The following is a 17088-nucleotide window of genomic DNA, read 5'->3' as shown; positions in this document are numbered from 1 at the left end:
CCGGATCGGATCGGATCAGATCGGGTCTTTGTGCATGTCTAATTCTGTCAGAATAGAATCTTAAAAGATCAAAATTGTATGGGATGAAGATGAACAATGACCACCAATCTTCCAAAAAAATGGATTATTCCAGCAGAATAACATACAATATTATGAAAATATATATATATATATGTAATAGTATAATCTGGTAGAATGATTTATATATTGTATTTCTTTGTTATTAATAAATGTAACATTCTTATAGAATAGTATGTAAATTTTTTTCTTTTCTAAGAATGTAATGAATTTTTTTTTAACTTGTATCAAAAATTTTGTTATGCTTCAAGAATTTCATTAAATCAAAATATATATTATGTCAGAATTTTTATTCTTGTATGGTTCAATCATATTTGTTATTTTTCAATATATTGATAAACATATTCCGTCAGAATTTTACGTATTAAGAGAATTATCATCCATACAATCTGATTTTTAAAATTAATAGAATCTATTTTCCCTTAAAATATACAATTTTCCTTAAAATATGCAAATTTCCATTATTAAATCTATATTAATTGACTAAAATACCCTTCTAGTTAGAATAGATGGTACTTTTGAATTATATTTAATTCAATAATATGTAATAATCACTTACTTAAAATAAGTAAAATTGATTGGCCCACATTTGCATACAATAACACAATAAATACTTTGAATAGAATAACCTAAGCTTATATAGAGCTAGATTTAGGTATTTAAGTATATATATATATATATATATATATATATATATATATATATATATATATAAACGATGTTGTGTGGTTCATCTGGGAGTTTCGAGAGAGTTGTTTCAAAAGAGAGCGAGAGAAATGGTTCTTGGGAGTTTGATCAGAGAGTCGATGCTAAGATGCGGAGACACAAACTATTGATAAGCTGCAGGTATCCATTTATTGAGACTATAGTACATTAAAGTTATGAAATTTGTCTAATTTAGTTGTTAAAGTTTTTTTTTTTTGCACATTAGACCATTGTCATGTTTTACCTGTAATTTAGTCATTTTCACTGATGTTAAATGGTTTCCCAATTGACATCGTATATATGCCGATTAATATATGTATTTTTTATCGAATCTGATGACACGTGAGATATGCCACGACAAAAATAAAAGTCATTAAATTTTTATCCCTCTTTAATCAATTAAACTTCTTCTCTCTCCATCTCTTTATGACTTTCTTTCTCTCTCTCTCTCTCTCTCTCAAAAGTTGAGAGTGAAGATGTGTTCTTCGTTTTCTTGTTCATTTTCCTCCAGACTTTCCGATTCCAACAGCTGGAGGATGCCAAGGACAACGAGGAAGAAAATGAGATTTTTTTCCTCTTCAACATCCTTGTCTTAATCTTCTTCATCTCAAACCCAAATTTGAAACCTGATCCTATTCGATAAATACCACCATAAATGCATTCAATCTAAATAAGTATGTGTCATCTTCATGGTAATCGAATTTGAATTTTTTGAATCTGAACATGAACAATGTGTAACTGTCATCAGTTTCTTCCTTCAATACTCAGTTGTGAACATCCATAGCAACCTATGGTTATCTCTCAGGGGAAATTTTCCCAATGTAGTTGCTTCGGTGTTGGATTTATTATTGGCGATATCATAGACATGTTTGCGACAGAGGACGGTGATATGGGTTTTAATTGATTGAGTCGATTTAGCTGTGGAGTATGTTTCTTTTAGGGAATCTCCAAGAAAGAGTTTCATTTAACTGGATACAATGGGGACGATGTAGAATCCGTATATGGGTTCTGGACGTGCCGTGAACTTGGCCTCATGAGAAATCGTAATATATATATATATATATATATATATATATATATATATATATATATATATATATATATATATATATATATATATATATATATATATATATGAACTCGTTGTTTCTGGAGACTACGATCTTCATGGAGCCGTGTTTGTTCCAGAAAAATCAAGGGTTTAATTTTTAAGCGGAAGGAACGATTGGAGACGACGGTTTAGGTGGACAAAGTGGTGGAAATGGAATAGTCGTCGTTGTTGTTTTTGGATGTAGAGGTAGACAGTTATTGAAGTTGCGGTTACAAGTGGGCCGTCAGTGGAGGATTGTTGGTCCGATGACATCATGTTTGTTGTTTGCAGGCATATTATTTTGATTATCAAGAAAGAAAGTGTAGCATAAAAGAAGGGTGCTCGGCGAAGATGATCCAAAATAGATTAACATTCTGTTAATAATAGATGTGGCTATCTAAAAACAAAGAAAAATCTATTAGTAATGACACATCAGCATTGTTACCGGGAAACCTATTAAATTTGAGAATAATGGGTTAATTGACATCTCAATAACAAGATTAATGGCCTATTGCTCCAAAAAAATAGTGATCAAATCGGGAAAATTACTAATTTTTAATGTGCTACAATAAGATTTATGTTATCGTATTTTATAGCATAAATTACAAAGGGTTGTTAGACCCGAAAGTGTTACGAGAGTTTGTAATATGATGCTCCTAAGAACTAGATAGTAAGATTAGTAGATATATCTAACAGTAGTGAAAATACTTAGTCTGGACGATGAGGGTTAAAAACTCTAATTTACCAAAACTGATGCTTTAATCAAGTTCATCGGAATGAACCGAAGAAATTAGTAACATTAGTTTTAATCAATGAATATATCTTTTCTAGAAATCGAGTAGTGTAATGTGGTGCTTAAGGAGAAGAAATTTGAAGAAAGAAAGAATTATATAGGAGTAAGAAAAGGACTCTTACATATGTGGATGTCAAGCAAACAATATTAGTGACAATGTCGGTGGTTCCTACCTCCCATCTCACCATCTATCCTTTTACTGACCTAATTCATGAACCTTCTCCTCCTCCTGAAACTATATCTTCTTTCCAACATTTCCAACGACATATATTATTTTATACAAGAATTTACAAGAACCACTTAGTCATTGGATTAATGGGAAGGAGTTGGATTGAATATTGATTTCCAAGATTGACACATTTGGGTGTCTTTGGTAGATAATCATGGTTTCACGTGTATGTATGTGTGTGATGAAAGGTATGGGGTGTGGGTAGGGTTTTCTATACTTTTATTAAAATATGTAAATAGAAAAAAAGGAAACGATATTAGAAAGGGTAAGATGATCTTTTCATATGGAGCATGGACGGCTAATGCATTAAAAGCAAACCACAAGGACCATCCATGTTACAAAATCAATAGTAGGACCAATAAGATGAATCGGGGAAAACCAAATGGACCAAATGTATAATTTATTCTAAAAACTAATAAAAATATTAAACAATTTATATTTTTGACAAATTACAAAGTAAAATGGAACAACATGAGCCACCAAACAAAAACTTGAAACCATAAGGACCATTCACGAGGAGAAATAAGATACAAACTAACCGTGTGATTTTTGGTAAACAACAAAGACCAATCATCTCCCTATCTAATAAAGAAAACCACTATTCCATGTGTCCCTTCAAAACCACCAAATTCTGCCAAAGTTAAATACCAACTTTGCCCCTCTTTTGTTTCACCTTATATTCAATAATCAAGCCCTCTTTTGTTTCACCTTCTATTCAATAAATCAATTCATTATAATCAAAGAATAGAGTTGTACATGTTTAAGTTACATACCCGATTAATAGCCGTTTATTATGTATCCAAGTTCTTATATATGGTATGATATCAATTGGAATTAATTTGATTTTATTATTAATTTAAATCATATTTTGTTCTATATAAACTTCATACATATTGAACAATCGTTCATTTACGAAATACGATTCTCCGCAGGAAAGAAGACCAATAACTTGTACGCCTGAAGAAACTCTGACTTTGGCATAATCTGTTTGGTACACTCATCGTTCTTGAATGTTGTTGTTTTTAATCCTGGCTTAGTATAAATATTGGTAATACAATATAATTGGTGTATGTAACAGAGGCCAACATTAACTTTATATCGGCATGCATCAAGTAGTTCGATTGATTAAAAAAAGGCCTCGATACAAAACATCTACCGGATAAGCTTTATACATGTCTTTGCTGATAAACGCATTAGATATAGTGTTCTTTGCTTGCAAGGTGGATTAATCTTTGTTTAGAACATGTTTTAGATTTTATCAGCGTATTTGTATGAGTATAAATATAGTTGAAATGTTTGCGTGTATGTGTAGCCATATTTGTATTGACCTTTCAATACTTCCCCCTATCAGCTCAGCATACAAATGATGGTTTAATAACTTATTCTATTTCACAAACATATAAATGACTATTGTCATGAATTGAGTTTTTGAAGAATGAAGGCCATTCATGATTGGATGAAGGCTACGAATATTTGGTATGGATCAGGTTTCTTTAATTTAGGTTTCTTTAATTTTGGCTGTATTTTGTTTATGGTTTTTCTTATTTTTTTTTTGGTTAGCTTCGGTTTGATGTCTATGTTTCAAATTTTTTGCTTCTATTTTTTTTGGTTAGCTTCGGTTTGATGTCTAAAACAATTTTACAACCTTAAATTGGAAAAGACTTCCCAAAAATTCCCAAAATGCCCTTAGTATTAAAATTGGCCCAGAATTTGAATTAAGCTATCAGATTATACCTCCGTCAAAATTTTGCCTGCATATATATAATAGATTTATTGGTTTTATTTAAGGATTTATTTATTTTTTGGATTTCTCATACACTTTAGTGCTTATATGGATCCTTATCAGGAAATCAATACGTATTGCAAATGGAGTAGGGGATACAAACTTGAGTTTTGATATCCCGAATTCCCCACTCTCATATAAGACATCACCTCTCCCTAACGTGGCCTCTATTTTCATATTTCTTCTCCTCTATCCACCTGGAAAAAAACTATGGAAGGTTTGAAGAATTTTATTCTAAGTTACCTGTTGATTGCCATCTCTATAGTTCCTTCTTTCCGGGTAGGGCTCACTAACTGATTATATGGTTGCCATCCTCTTGTAATTATACAGATTTTGATCTAAATTTGGTCATTTTTTTTTATTTGGGATTTTAGGTTTGTAGAGACATGGTCAAATAAAGCTCTTATATTTTCTCTTGGATTATCTACCTGGTGAAGTTTTGCAGGATATAAATCAGAGGTGTAACATCCAATATTGACTTTGATTTTTGATAGAACATGTGTGGTCTACTGATACTTCTTTTACATCGTTATAGGTTATTGATCATGGAAGAAAAAATAAAATCTTGCTAACCATTGTTCTCGGTCTTAATCACTTGAGTTATCACTTGATTTAGGAGGTGTTTTAGGCTTTTTTTTGATCCGTGAAGACCCAGAATCGTCGACCCAAGAGGTATTGGCGCCACTTCTTGACTGCTTCAGTAATGGCATGGAGTTCTCGGATATATGTTGAAGCTGTTTGCTTGCATGGGCAGAGCTTCTTGCTAAAGCAAGTGATTGGTTTATCAGCTTGTGAGAGGAAGGCGCCAATGCCAAGGCATCTGTGGTAACATCAAAAAATTCATTGAAATTAGGTAAAGCTAGTGCTGGAAGGTGTAACATTGCAACTTTAAGGCTGGCGAAGGCTGTGTTTGCGTCTTCCATCCAGGAGAGTGATGAGCTACGCAGCAGATCCGTGAGTGGGGCGGCCAAGGTAGAGTAGTTTTGCACGAGCCGGAAATAGTAGGCGTTAAGCCCAGGAATCCCCGAGGCTTGTGATTGTCTCAGATTTGGGCAGCCACAAAGTTATGAATGGCTTTCAATTTTTCGGGACTGGTGGACACTCCTAATTAACAGAGAGATTACATGCCCTAGGTATTGGATTTCATATACCCCGAAGATGCATTTGGAGAGTTTCGGATAGTATCGATGTTGAGCCAACATCTGGAACACAATTCGTAAGTGTTCATGGTGCTGTTCTCGTGATCGACTATAGATGAGGATGTCGTCAAAGAAAACTAACACGATGTGGCGTAGTACAGTGAGAAAGATGTCATTAATTGCCACTTGGAATGATAAAGGAGCATTTGAAAGGTCAAATAGCCTGACCTGAAACTCGTAATGGTTGTCGACGGTCCGAAACCCTATTTTATTGATATCCTCATCATGAACCCGGATTTGTTGGTAACTTGCCCGGAGATCACATTTGGGAAAAACAAATGCGTCGTGTAGTTTCCACGATTGGTAAGGGAAATCAATCCTGAATGGTGATGGCGTTAAGAGCATGACCGTCGACACAAAATCTCCATGTTCCATCTTTCTTTCTGATGAGTACGACTGGGGAAGAGAAAAGACTATTGCGGGGGCGGATCAAGCCTTCCTGTGACGTGGTGGAGATGAGATCGATCATGATATGTTTTTGGAAATGTGGATACCGACACTAACACGTTAACCGGTGGTGTGTTAGGTAAGAGAAGGATGCGGTCGTTGTGTCGGCGGCTAGGGGGAAGGGTTGTGGGTGTGGTAAAAATACTTTGGCATTCTTGGAGTAGGGATTGAATGATACGGTCAGTCGTGGGTGTAGGTGTTGTGTTTTGTGTAGTGGGTTCAAACGGAAGTGCTTGCATAGAGGCAACAGATTACTTTTGTATCAAATGTTGGATGGTACTTATAGTGGCGGGGGTAGCGAGCGGTTCACCGGTGAGTGTAATTTGTTGTTGGTTGTGTTTGAACATGATCTTGGGAATGGAGAAACTTGCTGTTAGAGGACGTAAAGATCTCAACCATTGTAAACCATGAACGACATCAGCACCTGCAATCGGAAGAACCAAAAATGGAATGGTTAAGGTAGCTTCTTGTAGTTGTAAGGATACATCTAGACAGTAGATATGGGTTCCATTGCTGACCATAACAGAGAAAGTTAGAATAGGTTTGGTCGGTAGGTTGAGAAAAGTAGTGATACGGGATTGGACGATATTATGTGTAATGCCACAATCCACCAAAACGGTAATCGGTTGGCCTCCGATGTGGCCAGTAACACACGGAGCACGTGGGGATGCTGACCCGAGTAAGGCTGCTGGAGATAGAGACCAAAACTGGGAGATGGTATCATTGACTTTTGTATCCTTCATTGAGTTGTCGTTGGTGGTTGACAACATTGGATGCGTTTCAGGTTGTCACAAGACTGGTGTTGCAGTTGGAGTTGTTATTATCAACCACTAAGAAGAATTGCAGTGGGTTGCACTTATGACCCGGGTGGTATTTAGCAGGACATCGGAAACAAAGTCGGACAACTAGTCTTTTCTGCATGGCATCCGGTGAGAGATGAGTGAAGGGAAGGCTTGCATTGGGTTGTGTTGGTGTTGGCAGAAGACCTACCGATGTTGCTGGTGGATTGGGAATGGTTGTATTGTTGGTGGTAATAGTGGTGGTACTAGGGGTAGTCGGATATGGTGATGGACGATGGGATGGAACAAAATGGGAGCGCACTCGATTGTCACTATGTTTTTCTTCAATTAACTTGGCTAAACTCGTTGCTTCTGACATTGTGGTGGGTCGTAGTATGGTTAGTTCTTGGCTAAATAGTTAAGGAGTACATCGGGCGGTAACCAGTGATATAATTGCTCAGACGTTAAAATTTTGTTTGGTATGCTGATACTGTTGTCTGTCGAAGCTTGAACAAAGAGGCCTAGTGGTAATCATATGTGGATGGACCCAATCGAGTTTCCAAGGCTCTACTGAAATTATCCCAGGTGGTAAGTAATTCAATGTTGAAAAGATACTTATACCAACTTTGTTCATCTCCACGTAGAAAGAAAGCGATCATTGTGAGTCATTCCGTAGGATTGATGTTATAGAATGTGAAATACTGGTGTGCCTAAAATAACGATTCGAATAGATTGGAGCCATTAAAAGTAACCAAGGTCAGCTTGGGTGGGCGCCTTTGTGTGTTGGTGGTGAGAGGTTTGGGTTGTTTACTGGCAGATGCTTTTTCTGGTTTGATTAGGGTTGCCAGGAGAGTATCGGTTTGCTCGTATTCGGCGGTTAGCTGCTTCATGATGATGTCGAGTTGGGACTGGGTGGTAGTTTGGTTGGCGGTGGAAAAAGTAACTAGTTTGGATATATTGTCGACCATGGCTGCCATGGAAGATTAGAGAGTGGGTAATGTCTCAAGTTTTTGAGGCATGATTACACTACTAGAAACATGAGTTTTAGAGACGAAAGTATCCGTCGCTATTCCGTCGCTAAATGTTGTTTGCGATGGATCAGCGACGGACTCACTCCATAGGTAATTTATAAGTGGCTAATTTCTCAGCGAGGGTTTTAGCGACGAAGAGGTTTTTCCTTGCGACAAATGTAGCGACAGAATATCCGTCACTAAATGTCACTCAACACATTTACTCAGGGCATTAGCGACAAAATTTGATAAAGTCATTCTGTCGCTTTTCTGTCGCAAAATTTCAGTGATCAATTTTTTTCCGTAGCAAATCCCTTGCAAAATTCATATATTGATTTCTTTTTTTTTTCGTCACTAATCTGTCGCAAACTTTAGACATGGTTTTTTTCCATAGCTAATCCCTTGCAAAATTTATACATTAATTTTTTTTATACTAAAAAACATCAAATAACAATGCAACCAAACACTACAATATCAAAATATCAAAGTTTACCAAAGTATCATTCAAAAAACATCCAAAACCAAAACTATCCATATAACATCAAACTCCCAAAGGTTTAACTTCAAAATAACATTTTAGCACCAAGAAATCCAAAATATGCATCGGGAAATGAGTTTTCACAAAACATAATTTCAAAATAACATTTTAGATGCTCTCTTCATTTCATGTCCATCCAATCATCTTCGGTTCACATTCCTATAAAATATTATTCAAAACAATCAAAAGTATCAAATACAAAAGGTTAACAAGTCATGCAAAAACATCAAATACTAATGGTTAACATCATATTACCTATAATTTTCAATTTCTCATCATATTTTGCAAGGCTGCATACATCTTCTCCATTGCTTCATATTTTGCATCAATTTGTTGTTGTTTGACATCTATTGCTGCAGCTTTCGCATCCATTTCCTCACGCATTTGTTGATGTTTAGCTTCCATTTCTATAGCTTTAGCATCCATTTCCTCACGCATCTCATTTCGTACACGTTCATAGACAACCTAAAGTACAATGCCATGATAGGAAACTTTGTAAGTACAATGCCATGATAGGAAACTTTGTAAATACAATACCATGATAGGAAACTTTGTAAGTACAATGCCATGATAGGAAACTTTGTAAGTACAATGCCTTGATAGGAAACTTTGTAAATACAATACCATGATAGGAAACTTTGTAAGTACAATGCCATGATAGGAAACTTTGTAAGTACAATGCCATGATAGGAAACTTTGTAAATACAATACCATGATAGGAAACTTTGTAAGTACAATGCCATGATAGGAAACTTTGTAAGTACAATGATATGATAGGAATTTTTTATAAAGTACCTCTTGGGATGTTATTGTACTAGATGTTCCTTCCAAAAAGCTCGCTGGATCAGACACAGATCCGAATCCATATATTCTTCCTTTCTTGACTCCTCCGGAAACATCACACCATGTTTCATTATCCAAGAGGGGGTGGCAACTAGTATCATCACCAAACTTAGCCACCATAGCACGTTCATAAGCCTCCTATTATAGCAAAAAAAATATGAAACAACAAAAACATGAAATAAGGAATAGAATGGTTCATTCCATTCCATTAAATTCATAATTAAGGAATGGAATGAACCACTTCATAAGCCTCCTATTAATTAATACTCAAACCTTTTATAAAGTTGATTACTACTTACAAAATATTTAATTACAACTAGGCAGAGGATAAAACATTTAGAGATAATAATTTGTTTCTTTTCTTTTGTAAGTTGATTACTACTCACGAAAGATTTGTTTTCTGTCAATTTGTTGCTTTATAGTAGGAAGTTTTGTTTCCTAAAAAAGAATTGAAAATACCTTAACTTTAGCTGCCTTTGGTGTAATGTACTCCTGAGTAGACCGTTTAGTGTGCAACCTTGCATAAAGTTCAACTCCTGTAGGAGGGCGTTTAAGTGTTGCTTGCTACAAAATCCATTAGTAATACATTAAAAAACAAAACAAAAACTCAATAGTCTAAGTGGAAACTAAGGTGAGATGCAAACATCTTACCATTCTTTTCTTATGTTGACGAATAGATATAGATCCCCCTGTATGTTTGGAAACAGAGCCATCTTCTAATTTATTTCTGTTATTTTTCCCTGATTGTGATAAACGTTTCCATTTGGATGTGGTCCACACTTCATTAATCATTTTTTCCCAATACTCCTTTTTTATCCAATTTGGGTGATAGTCCTTTAGCAAATTTAAATCACCTTCTAGTGAGGCATTCACATTTGCAGCTTTGGCAAGTTTTAAAGATTCTTCACGTGCTCTTCGCATTATGTCAGGAAATCGTTTCTTCATACAGTCTTCCCATACCTTGCGAGCAAGAACATCAGTCGCTTCGGGCCAGACATACAAACCCTACATGTAGATCACACATACAGTTATCTATATTTTGACCTGGGCTCTTTTTTCCAGGAATAACTATGCTTAACTGAACATATGGTTCTTTTAAGCACATCCAAGGAGGCAAGTTATAAATTGAAAGGAAAACAGGCCAACATGAATACGGGGTTGTATTTGAGTTATTTGGACTGAACCCATCGGTGCATAGCCCAAGGCGAACATTACGTGGTTCACTTGAAAATTCTTGATGCATTAAGTCGAAATGCTTCCAAGCCTCACCATCACTTGGATGGACCATCAAACCCGGTTCTGTTTGATGTTCATAGTGCCATGTCATTTGCTTTGCCGTCTTTTTTGTCAAATACAACCTTTGGAGTCTAGGAGCAATCGGCAAGTACCTCATAACCAGATATGGTAGTCTGCCACTCTTGTACCGATCATGATCACACACTCGACACTTAGTCAAATCCGAATCTGCCCCATAGAATATCATGCAATGGTTTTTTCAAGCATGGATTTTTTTTCTGGGAGTCTAACTATTTTCAAAAGCTTCTTCGTCTCATAGAAGTTCTCAACTAGCTTCTCACCTTTGGGTAGCATCCGCTTAATTATAGGAAGTATGTGATCATAAGCAGCCTCAGATATATTGTATTCTGACTTCCAATGCAACAACTCTGTTGCAGCTTGTAATTTTGAATAATTTTCACATCCATCCCACAAAGGTTCATCAGCGTCTTCCAACATATCATAGAACCCCTTGGCAGTTGGATTCGGGCGTTCCTCCATTACATCCATCAACATTTGTGTACACCCATTAACATCATCATCATCATCATCTTCCATCGGATCCTGCATTGGATTAGAAGATTCTTCCTCATGCTGAGATATCGTATTTCTTTCACCATGTGCCCACCAAGTTGTGTAATTAGGAGTGAAACCATTTTGTAACAAGTGAAGCTCTACATCACCTCTTGTTTTATAATACATGTTCTTGCATTTAAAACAAGGACATCTAATATAATCCCCATCAACGGTTGCTTCATTAGAAAAAGCAACATCTAGAAATCCTTTGATGGATGCATGATATGTTGTGCTAAGATACCCATGATCTAACCTTTTGTACATCCAGTCTCTATCACTACGTGTTGACATAATGACTAGCTACAACCAAATATATAAGTACTATTTAGAAATTAGATAATGTAATCATATCCACATTACTAAAAGCATCCTTGGAAACTACAATTATACAATATGAAATACTTATTTTTATTATAACTATGCAATCATATTCCAAAAACTGTAGCGACTAAAAATGTAATTTTGGAAAATTAAAACTACAGGGACAAGAATTGTAATTCCTGCAAACTAAAAGCTTTAGGGACCAAAAAGATAATTTTGGAAAACTAGAACTATAGGGACTAAAAGTGTCTTGCTTATTTCCCTCTTTCATAGTGACCAAAATTGTAATTCCATAAATTTAACTTTTGCAAATTAAAAACTACAGGGACTAAAAATGTAATTTTGTAAAAATAAACTACAAGGACCAGAAATGTAATTCCCGCAAACTAAAAACTTTAGGGACCAAGAATATAATTCTGGAAAACTAAAACTATAGAAACCAAAAGTGTCTTTTGCTTATTTCCCACTTTCATAGTGACCAAAAGTGTAATTCCTAAAATTTAAAGCTACAGGGACTAAAAATATAATTCCGGAATATTAAAACTACAGGGACCTAAAGTGTCATTTGCATATCTTTTGTTATCTAACGTAATACTATACAATCTTTTCAAAAAAAATAATTTTTCATATATTTTAATTTCTTGTACCTAATTTTTTTTAGTTAATGTTGTTATAAAGATGTTATATCAAGTTGTATAATAATATTATTAGTTCTATGAGATCTTATTTAATTAATAATAAGAGATTAGTTATTGGTAGTACTATTAAATTCGTGTTAATTTTAATACTCAAAAAAGCGATACTTGATTTAATAAATAAAAATAAAGAAAGTGAGTAAGGTAGAATTAGGAACAGAAGCTTAAATAACGATGTGGTTTCTAGTAGTTTTACTTTTATGCCAATCCTTTAGTATTAATAAATTGCCCCTGTTGACAGTTTATTGACATTTTACGGACCATTTTGCCCCTCACCTGTATCTATTTCTGTTTAGTTTATTGACCATTTTCCCCTGTTAACAACTTATAAAACCAATAGTATATAGGGAGTACCAAAATGACAAAAATGATAATTAATAGGGCAACCTATGACTCCTTTGCATGAGGTGAGTCTCAAAATTCCAGATTATGTGACCCATTTTGCCTAAAAGTGTAGGGTTCTCACCAGTTCTAAAGCCTAATAAGAATTCAAGAGAAGCATACAGGTTAGTTTCTTACCTTTTTTCTATCTCTTCTTATTTAAATTTGACATAATGACTTAATGGGTTAAGTCAAAAAACTTGGCTTAATCTATTAAGACACTAACTTTTTAACTACTTACCATTCTTTATCCTCCTGACTACTCTCACGTTAAAAGATTGACTTAACATTGATGAATATTGTAAAATTTGTTTTTTAGGAGTGTAAGGGTAAAATGGTCATTAGCGCACCATGATCTCAGTAGTAGCTCAGCAGACTCAGGTAATGAATCTAGAGTTTGTCTTAAAGTTGTGGCTTACAAAAATGTTTCTAAATTGATGGCTTACTAATTGTTGCTTTAATGCTTAGGAACATAAGAAAAGAGTTTGGACAAAAGTTGGTCATGGGCGAAGTTCCAGTAATGCAAATAAGAAGACTCAGCATCAGATAAAAGGTAATTATGAGTCATTTTTTTTATATGGGAATTGAGTATTGTTGTTTTTGTCCTAAATTTGTATTTCTTTTTTGAAAATTTCAGCTTCCATGGAGAATATGGTAACGGAAGTCCAAACTTTGGTTCTCCCCAATCTTATACACAATCAAGGCCACCAAAAGATTCTGTGTGTCCCATAACTAGCCATATCTTTAGTGATCCAGTAACCCTAGCAACTGGTCAAACGTATGAAAGAAAGGCCATTGAAGAATGGATAAAGAGGGGGAACACAACATGGCTCATCACAAGACAACCTCTCTCATCCTATTCCCTCCCTAAAACAAATTACGTCTTAAAACAAATTACAAAAAAAGACTTCATGTTTCACAAGCCATGAGAGGATCGAAGAAGAAACCTACCGAAATTAACTTCGGATTGTGGGGGAATATCATTATATGTGCAAGTATACAACTTTGCATTCATTTCTAATAATCACATTAAAAAGCATTTGATTGTTAGTTTTACACTTATGGTCCTTTAGCTTAACAATTTTTCTTTGGGTTTGGTCCGAAAAGAAATGGGTTAGCAAATTTTATGCTTCTTAACTTTTTTAGTCCCTGATTTCTTAAAATCCAACTATTCGGCTTTTAATTTTTCTTATGACCATTTTGCCCTTGCACCAAATTCATTAATTTTTTTTTCTAAATTATAAATTATCTTTAAATATAAGTTTTGTATAATTTTACAATTAAAATGAAATTTTGTACTTGGTCCACCGAGATTTTTTTTTTAAATACTAATGCAAAATTAGAAACTGCCATGATAAAAGGGCCCATACAATAAGTCATTTGGAATCATCATTGATTATGTAAGACAATTAGGACGATTAATATAAGATCGTATGCATGCACTTGCTATGTATTTAATATAAGATGTCTTTATGAAATTTCGTAACATAATTTGTTGAATTCCATTTTCTGTCCTATATTAATGTTTAATTATATTTTTCAGGAGTTCCCTTAAGGTAACTGGTCAGATTCTTGTAAAAGATAAGTTTGATGCTGCTAGATTTTCACCTTTCTGGAATGAGATTGTCAAGAATCTAAGAGAAGAAGATTACATTACTAATCTGTGAGTTTTTAACTTCTATTAACATGACTTGTTTAGGTAAAATATTACATTTTTGCCCTCTGGTTTTGACTTTTGACGTGTCTTTCTTTTCAGGGAAATGGAATTGCTTCAAATGCCTAAAAATACTGGAACTGTTCCCATGGTGCAATGGCCTCTTTTTGTACTAGCCAGCAAGGTTACTAAAAATCCTTCAATTTTGAAGTTTTACATTTTCTTTATAAATATTTATTTATTTATTTTCTTTTTTATGTTTAGTTATTCCTTGCAAAAGATATAGCTGGAGAGAGTGACACACAAGACGAACTATGGGATAGAATTTCAAGAGATGATTATATGCAATATGCAGTTGAGGAATGTTTTTACACCATCAAGCTAATTTTGACTTTAATTTTCGACAAAGAAGGGAACGAATGGTATGTGTTTAATCAGGGTCAATTATGTCATTTCACTATTATTATTATAATTTTTTTAACATATTCATCTCCCACAGGGTTGAAAGAATATACGATGACATTAAAGCAAGCATAGTGCAAAGAACAATCCACTTTGACTTTCAACTAAAAAAACTCTCACTTGTTATGCAAAAAGTCACTGCCCTTACTGGAATTCTGGTCTGTATTTGTTTTTTTTAATCAACTTATTTTCTTTTTAATGTAATAATGTGGTTTTAAATTTTAATTGTATACTTACAGAAAGAAGGTGGAAGCCCTGAATCCTTAAATTCTCAGAGAGACCACATTAACTTCAAGACCTCAAAAGGGAATAGGACTTATCAGAGAGACCACATCAACTTCAAGACCTCAATAGGGAATAGGACTTATCAGAGAGACCACCTCCTAAATATGAAAGAGAATTGGGGAAAACCTAAAGGTTTTGGCTACTGGTGTTCCTGAATCCTTAAATTCTCGTAAATTGGATGACAAACTATGATGAATCAAGCCCTAAATCAAGTTCTACTTCTAACTTTCAGGGTTATTCATGTATATAATGCTGAGAGATAAGAGGGACATCGATTGAAAAAGAAAAAATGAGAAATTAAACCCCAACAAAGTATATTGTGCAATTGAACTAAAATTAACCTAATAGGGATGAGATTTACTTGAATCCGAAAGTTAACGAAGAATACTTTCAGCTTAAAAATGTGGAGGTTGCCGGAATCGGGTGAGTAGTGTCGTCATTGTCATCTGTTCAAACAGAGATTGTGAGATGGAAGTGGGTTAACAGATTGAAGGGAACTTCTATGCCGTCATCTGTTCAAAATTCATGTCCAGAGTCCAAAGTGATAGAAAAAACAAAACGCATTTCGTGAACTTCAAAGTATGCTGGAGGGAAGCAAACGCGTACCAGAAATTTCAATGCATTTCGTGAAGATGGAACTGGGTTGTGCCAATTTCAGCTAGAGATTAGCGATAGAAAAAACAAAACGCGCGTACCCACAATATAGTTTCCGTCGATGTTCTCTCGCTAAACGCGTACCAGATGGCGCAATTTTTTATCTGTCGTTGAACCCTAGCTAAGGCCCTTCATTTTTCGACTGATTAGCGAGGGATAGTGGTGCATCGATAAATACTTGCGAGATCTATAGCTGATCCCTCGGTAAATCCTCACTAATATTCCACATGTTAAATAAATAAAATAACTATCAAAAACATATCAAAAACATGGTAGATCCGTCGTAAGTTCGTAGCTATAAGTCTAAATTTTGCTAGAGAACATATCCGTAGCAAAATCCATAGCTGAAACTCAAGTTTCTAGTAGTGTTGAGGACCAGAGCAATGAAAGAACCAAATTGGTAGACCTTGTTTGAGAGAGTCAATCTGTACAGAAGTATCAAGGAAGGGGAAGAAAAAAGATAGAGCAATTTTTGATATATTCATTCCCAAAAGCAAATACAATTTAAAGACTAATGATTGTCTCACGATCTCCTCAGCTCTAGAAACGGGAGTAACCATGCATTGACTTATTCATGGAAACCCAATGGAGCTAAAAACAAGGAAATAAAGAAACATTCAAATTCACGTGCAACGAGTTTAGTGATCAATATGACTTGGTTTTCAAGGTTCCTTTAATATGCAAAGCCGGTGGTTTTACTGATGGGTCTTTTGGGTCGGGTGTGGGTTATACTCGTATCACTCTGTCACCAGAGAGTAGAGATTGTATCGAAATGTTTCTATCCAAGTAGAGTAACTCTATTGGCATTATTTTGCGCGTTAAGACGAAAGATTGTAGTCCAGTTCAGTTCACACACCAACATCACTGAGATTATCTTAGTTATTATGTCAAATAATTGATAGATGATGACACCGCTTATAGGTGCTTCGATAGTTCTCTAAGGCTGGAGGGTGTCGTGCCATCGAAACCGCACTCCCTTCGTTGTCACGTAAGCGCCACGTCATATTTATAACAAAAGTGTGGTTCCTTGCCACACCTAAGGAGTGGTGTCACACTTTATTTAAAAAAAATTAAATAAAAACTTTAATTTCTCCCCACCTAATCACAAACCAGTCAAATTAGCCACACCCAATCACAAACCGCGGCCATTTTTTGCCGCACTGCGGTTTGAACCGCACCAAACCATACCCAGGGGGAGGTGTTCACTGCTTATGTGGCGAAACCGCACTCCCTGGAACCGCACCACACCCTCAAGCCTAATGTACTTGGCATTTACCTGTCCCGACATGTC

The 17088-nt window shown here is 35.1% G+C and overlaps 2 protein-coding genes and 1 long non-coding RNA gene across 7 annotated transcripts; 2 read left to right on the top strand and 1 right to left on the bottom strand.

Moving 5' to 3' along the window:
* Positions 1 to 8162: 8162 nt before the first annotated feature.
* Positions 8163 to 13602, top strand: LOC128126282 (uncharacterized). 2 transcript variants are annotated; one of them, XR_008224065.1, is made up of 5 exons: positions 8163 to 8224; positions 12819 to 12867; positions 13062 to 13123; positions 13211 to 13295; positions 13380 to 13602. It is a non-coding gene; the product is annotated as an uncharacterized LOC128126282 (long non-coding RNA). The 2 variants fall into 2 exon arrangements; XR_008224063.1 differs by lacking the exon at positions 8163 to 8224 and having other exon boundaries at positions 12734 to 12867.
* Positions 8594 to 16049, bottom strand: LOC111892184 (uncharacterized). Of its 4 annotated transcripts, XM_052764019.1 has the most exons (7): positions 15750 to 16035; positions 15505 to 15655; positions 10146 to 11645; positions 9954 to 10058; positions 9447 to 9632; positions 8907 to 9116; positions 8594 to 8810 (listed from the first exon to the last, which is right to left on the bottom strand). In XM_052764019.1, the coding sequence occupies exons 3-6, from the start codon at positions 10437 to 10439 to the stop codon at positions 8916 to 8918; spliced, it is 786 nt and encodes a 261-aa protein (XP_052619979.1). In that variant the 5' UTR covers positions 10440 to 11645; positions 15505 to 15655; positions 15750 to 16035; the 3' UTR covers positions 8594 to 8810; positions 8907 to 8915. The 4 variants fall into 4 exon arrangements, with proteins under 4 accessions (XP_052619979.1, XP_052619983.1, XP_052619985.1 ...); XM_052764023.1 differs by lacking the exons at positions 8594 to 8810; positions 8907 to 9116; positions 9447 to 9632; positions 9954 to 10058 and having other exon boundaries at positions 10928 to 11641; positions 15750 to 16049; XM_052764025.1 differs by lacking the exons at positions 8594 to 8810; positions 8907 to 9116; positions 9447 to 9632; positions 9954 to 10058 and having other exon boundaries at positions 10928 to 11645; positions 15505 to 15589; positions 15750 to 16049.
* Positions 13599 to 15355, top strand: LOC111892183 (callose synthase 9-like). Its single transcript, XM_052764027.1, has 6 exons — positions 13599 to 13737; positions 14286 to 14405; positions 14499 to 14580; positions 14661 to 14818; positions 14896 to 15016; positions 15098 to 15355. Exons 1-6 carry the CDS (start codon positions 13730 to 13732, stop codon positions 15296 to 15298), a joined length of 690 nt encoding a protein of 229 aa, XP_052619987.1. The 5' UTR covers positions 13599 to 13729; the 3' UTR covers positions 15299 to 15355.
* Positions 16050 to 17088: the final 1039 nt, after the last annotated feature.

This window comes from Lactuca sativa, chromosome 1 (assembly GCF_002870075.4).
Source record: "Lactuca sativa cultivar Salinas chromosome 1, Lsat_Salinas_v11, whole genome shotgun sequence".
Taxonomy (NCBI): domain Eukaryota; kingdom Viridiplantae; phylum Streptophyta; class Magnoliopsida; order Asterales; family Asteraceae; genus Lactuca; species Lactuca sativa.
The sequence above is the reverse complement of the archived record's forward strand: the minus strand, read 5'-3'. Positions and strand labels throughout refer to the sequence as shown.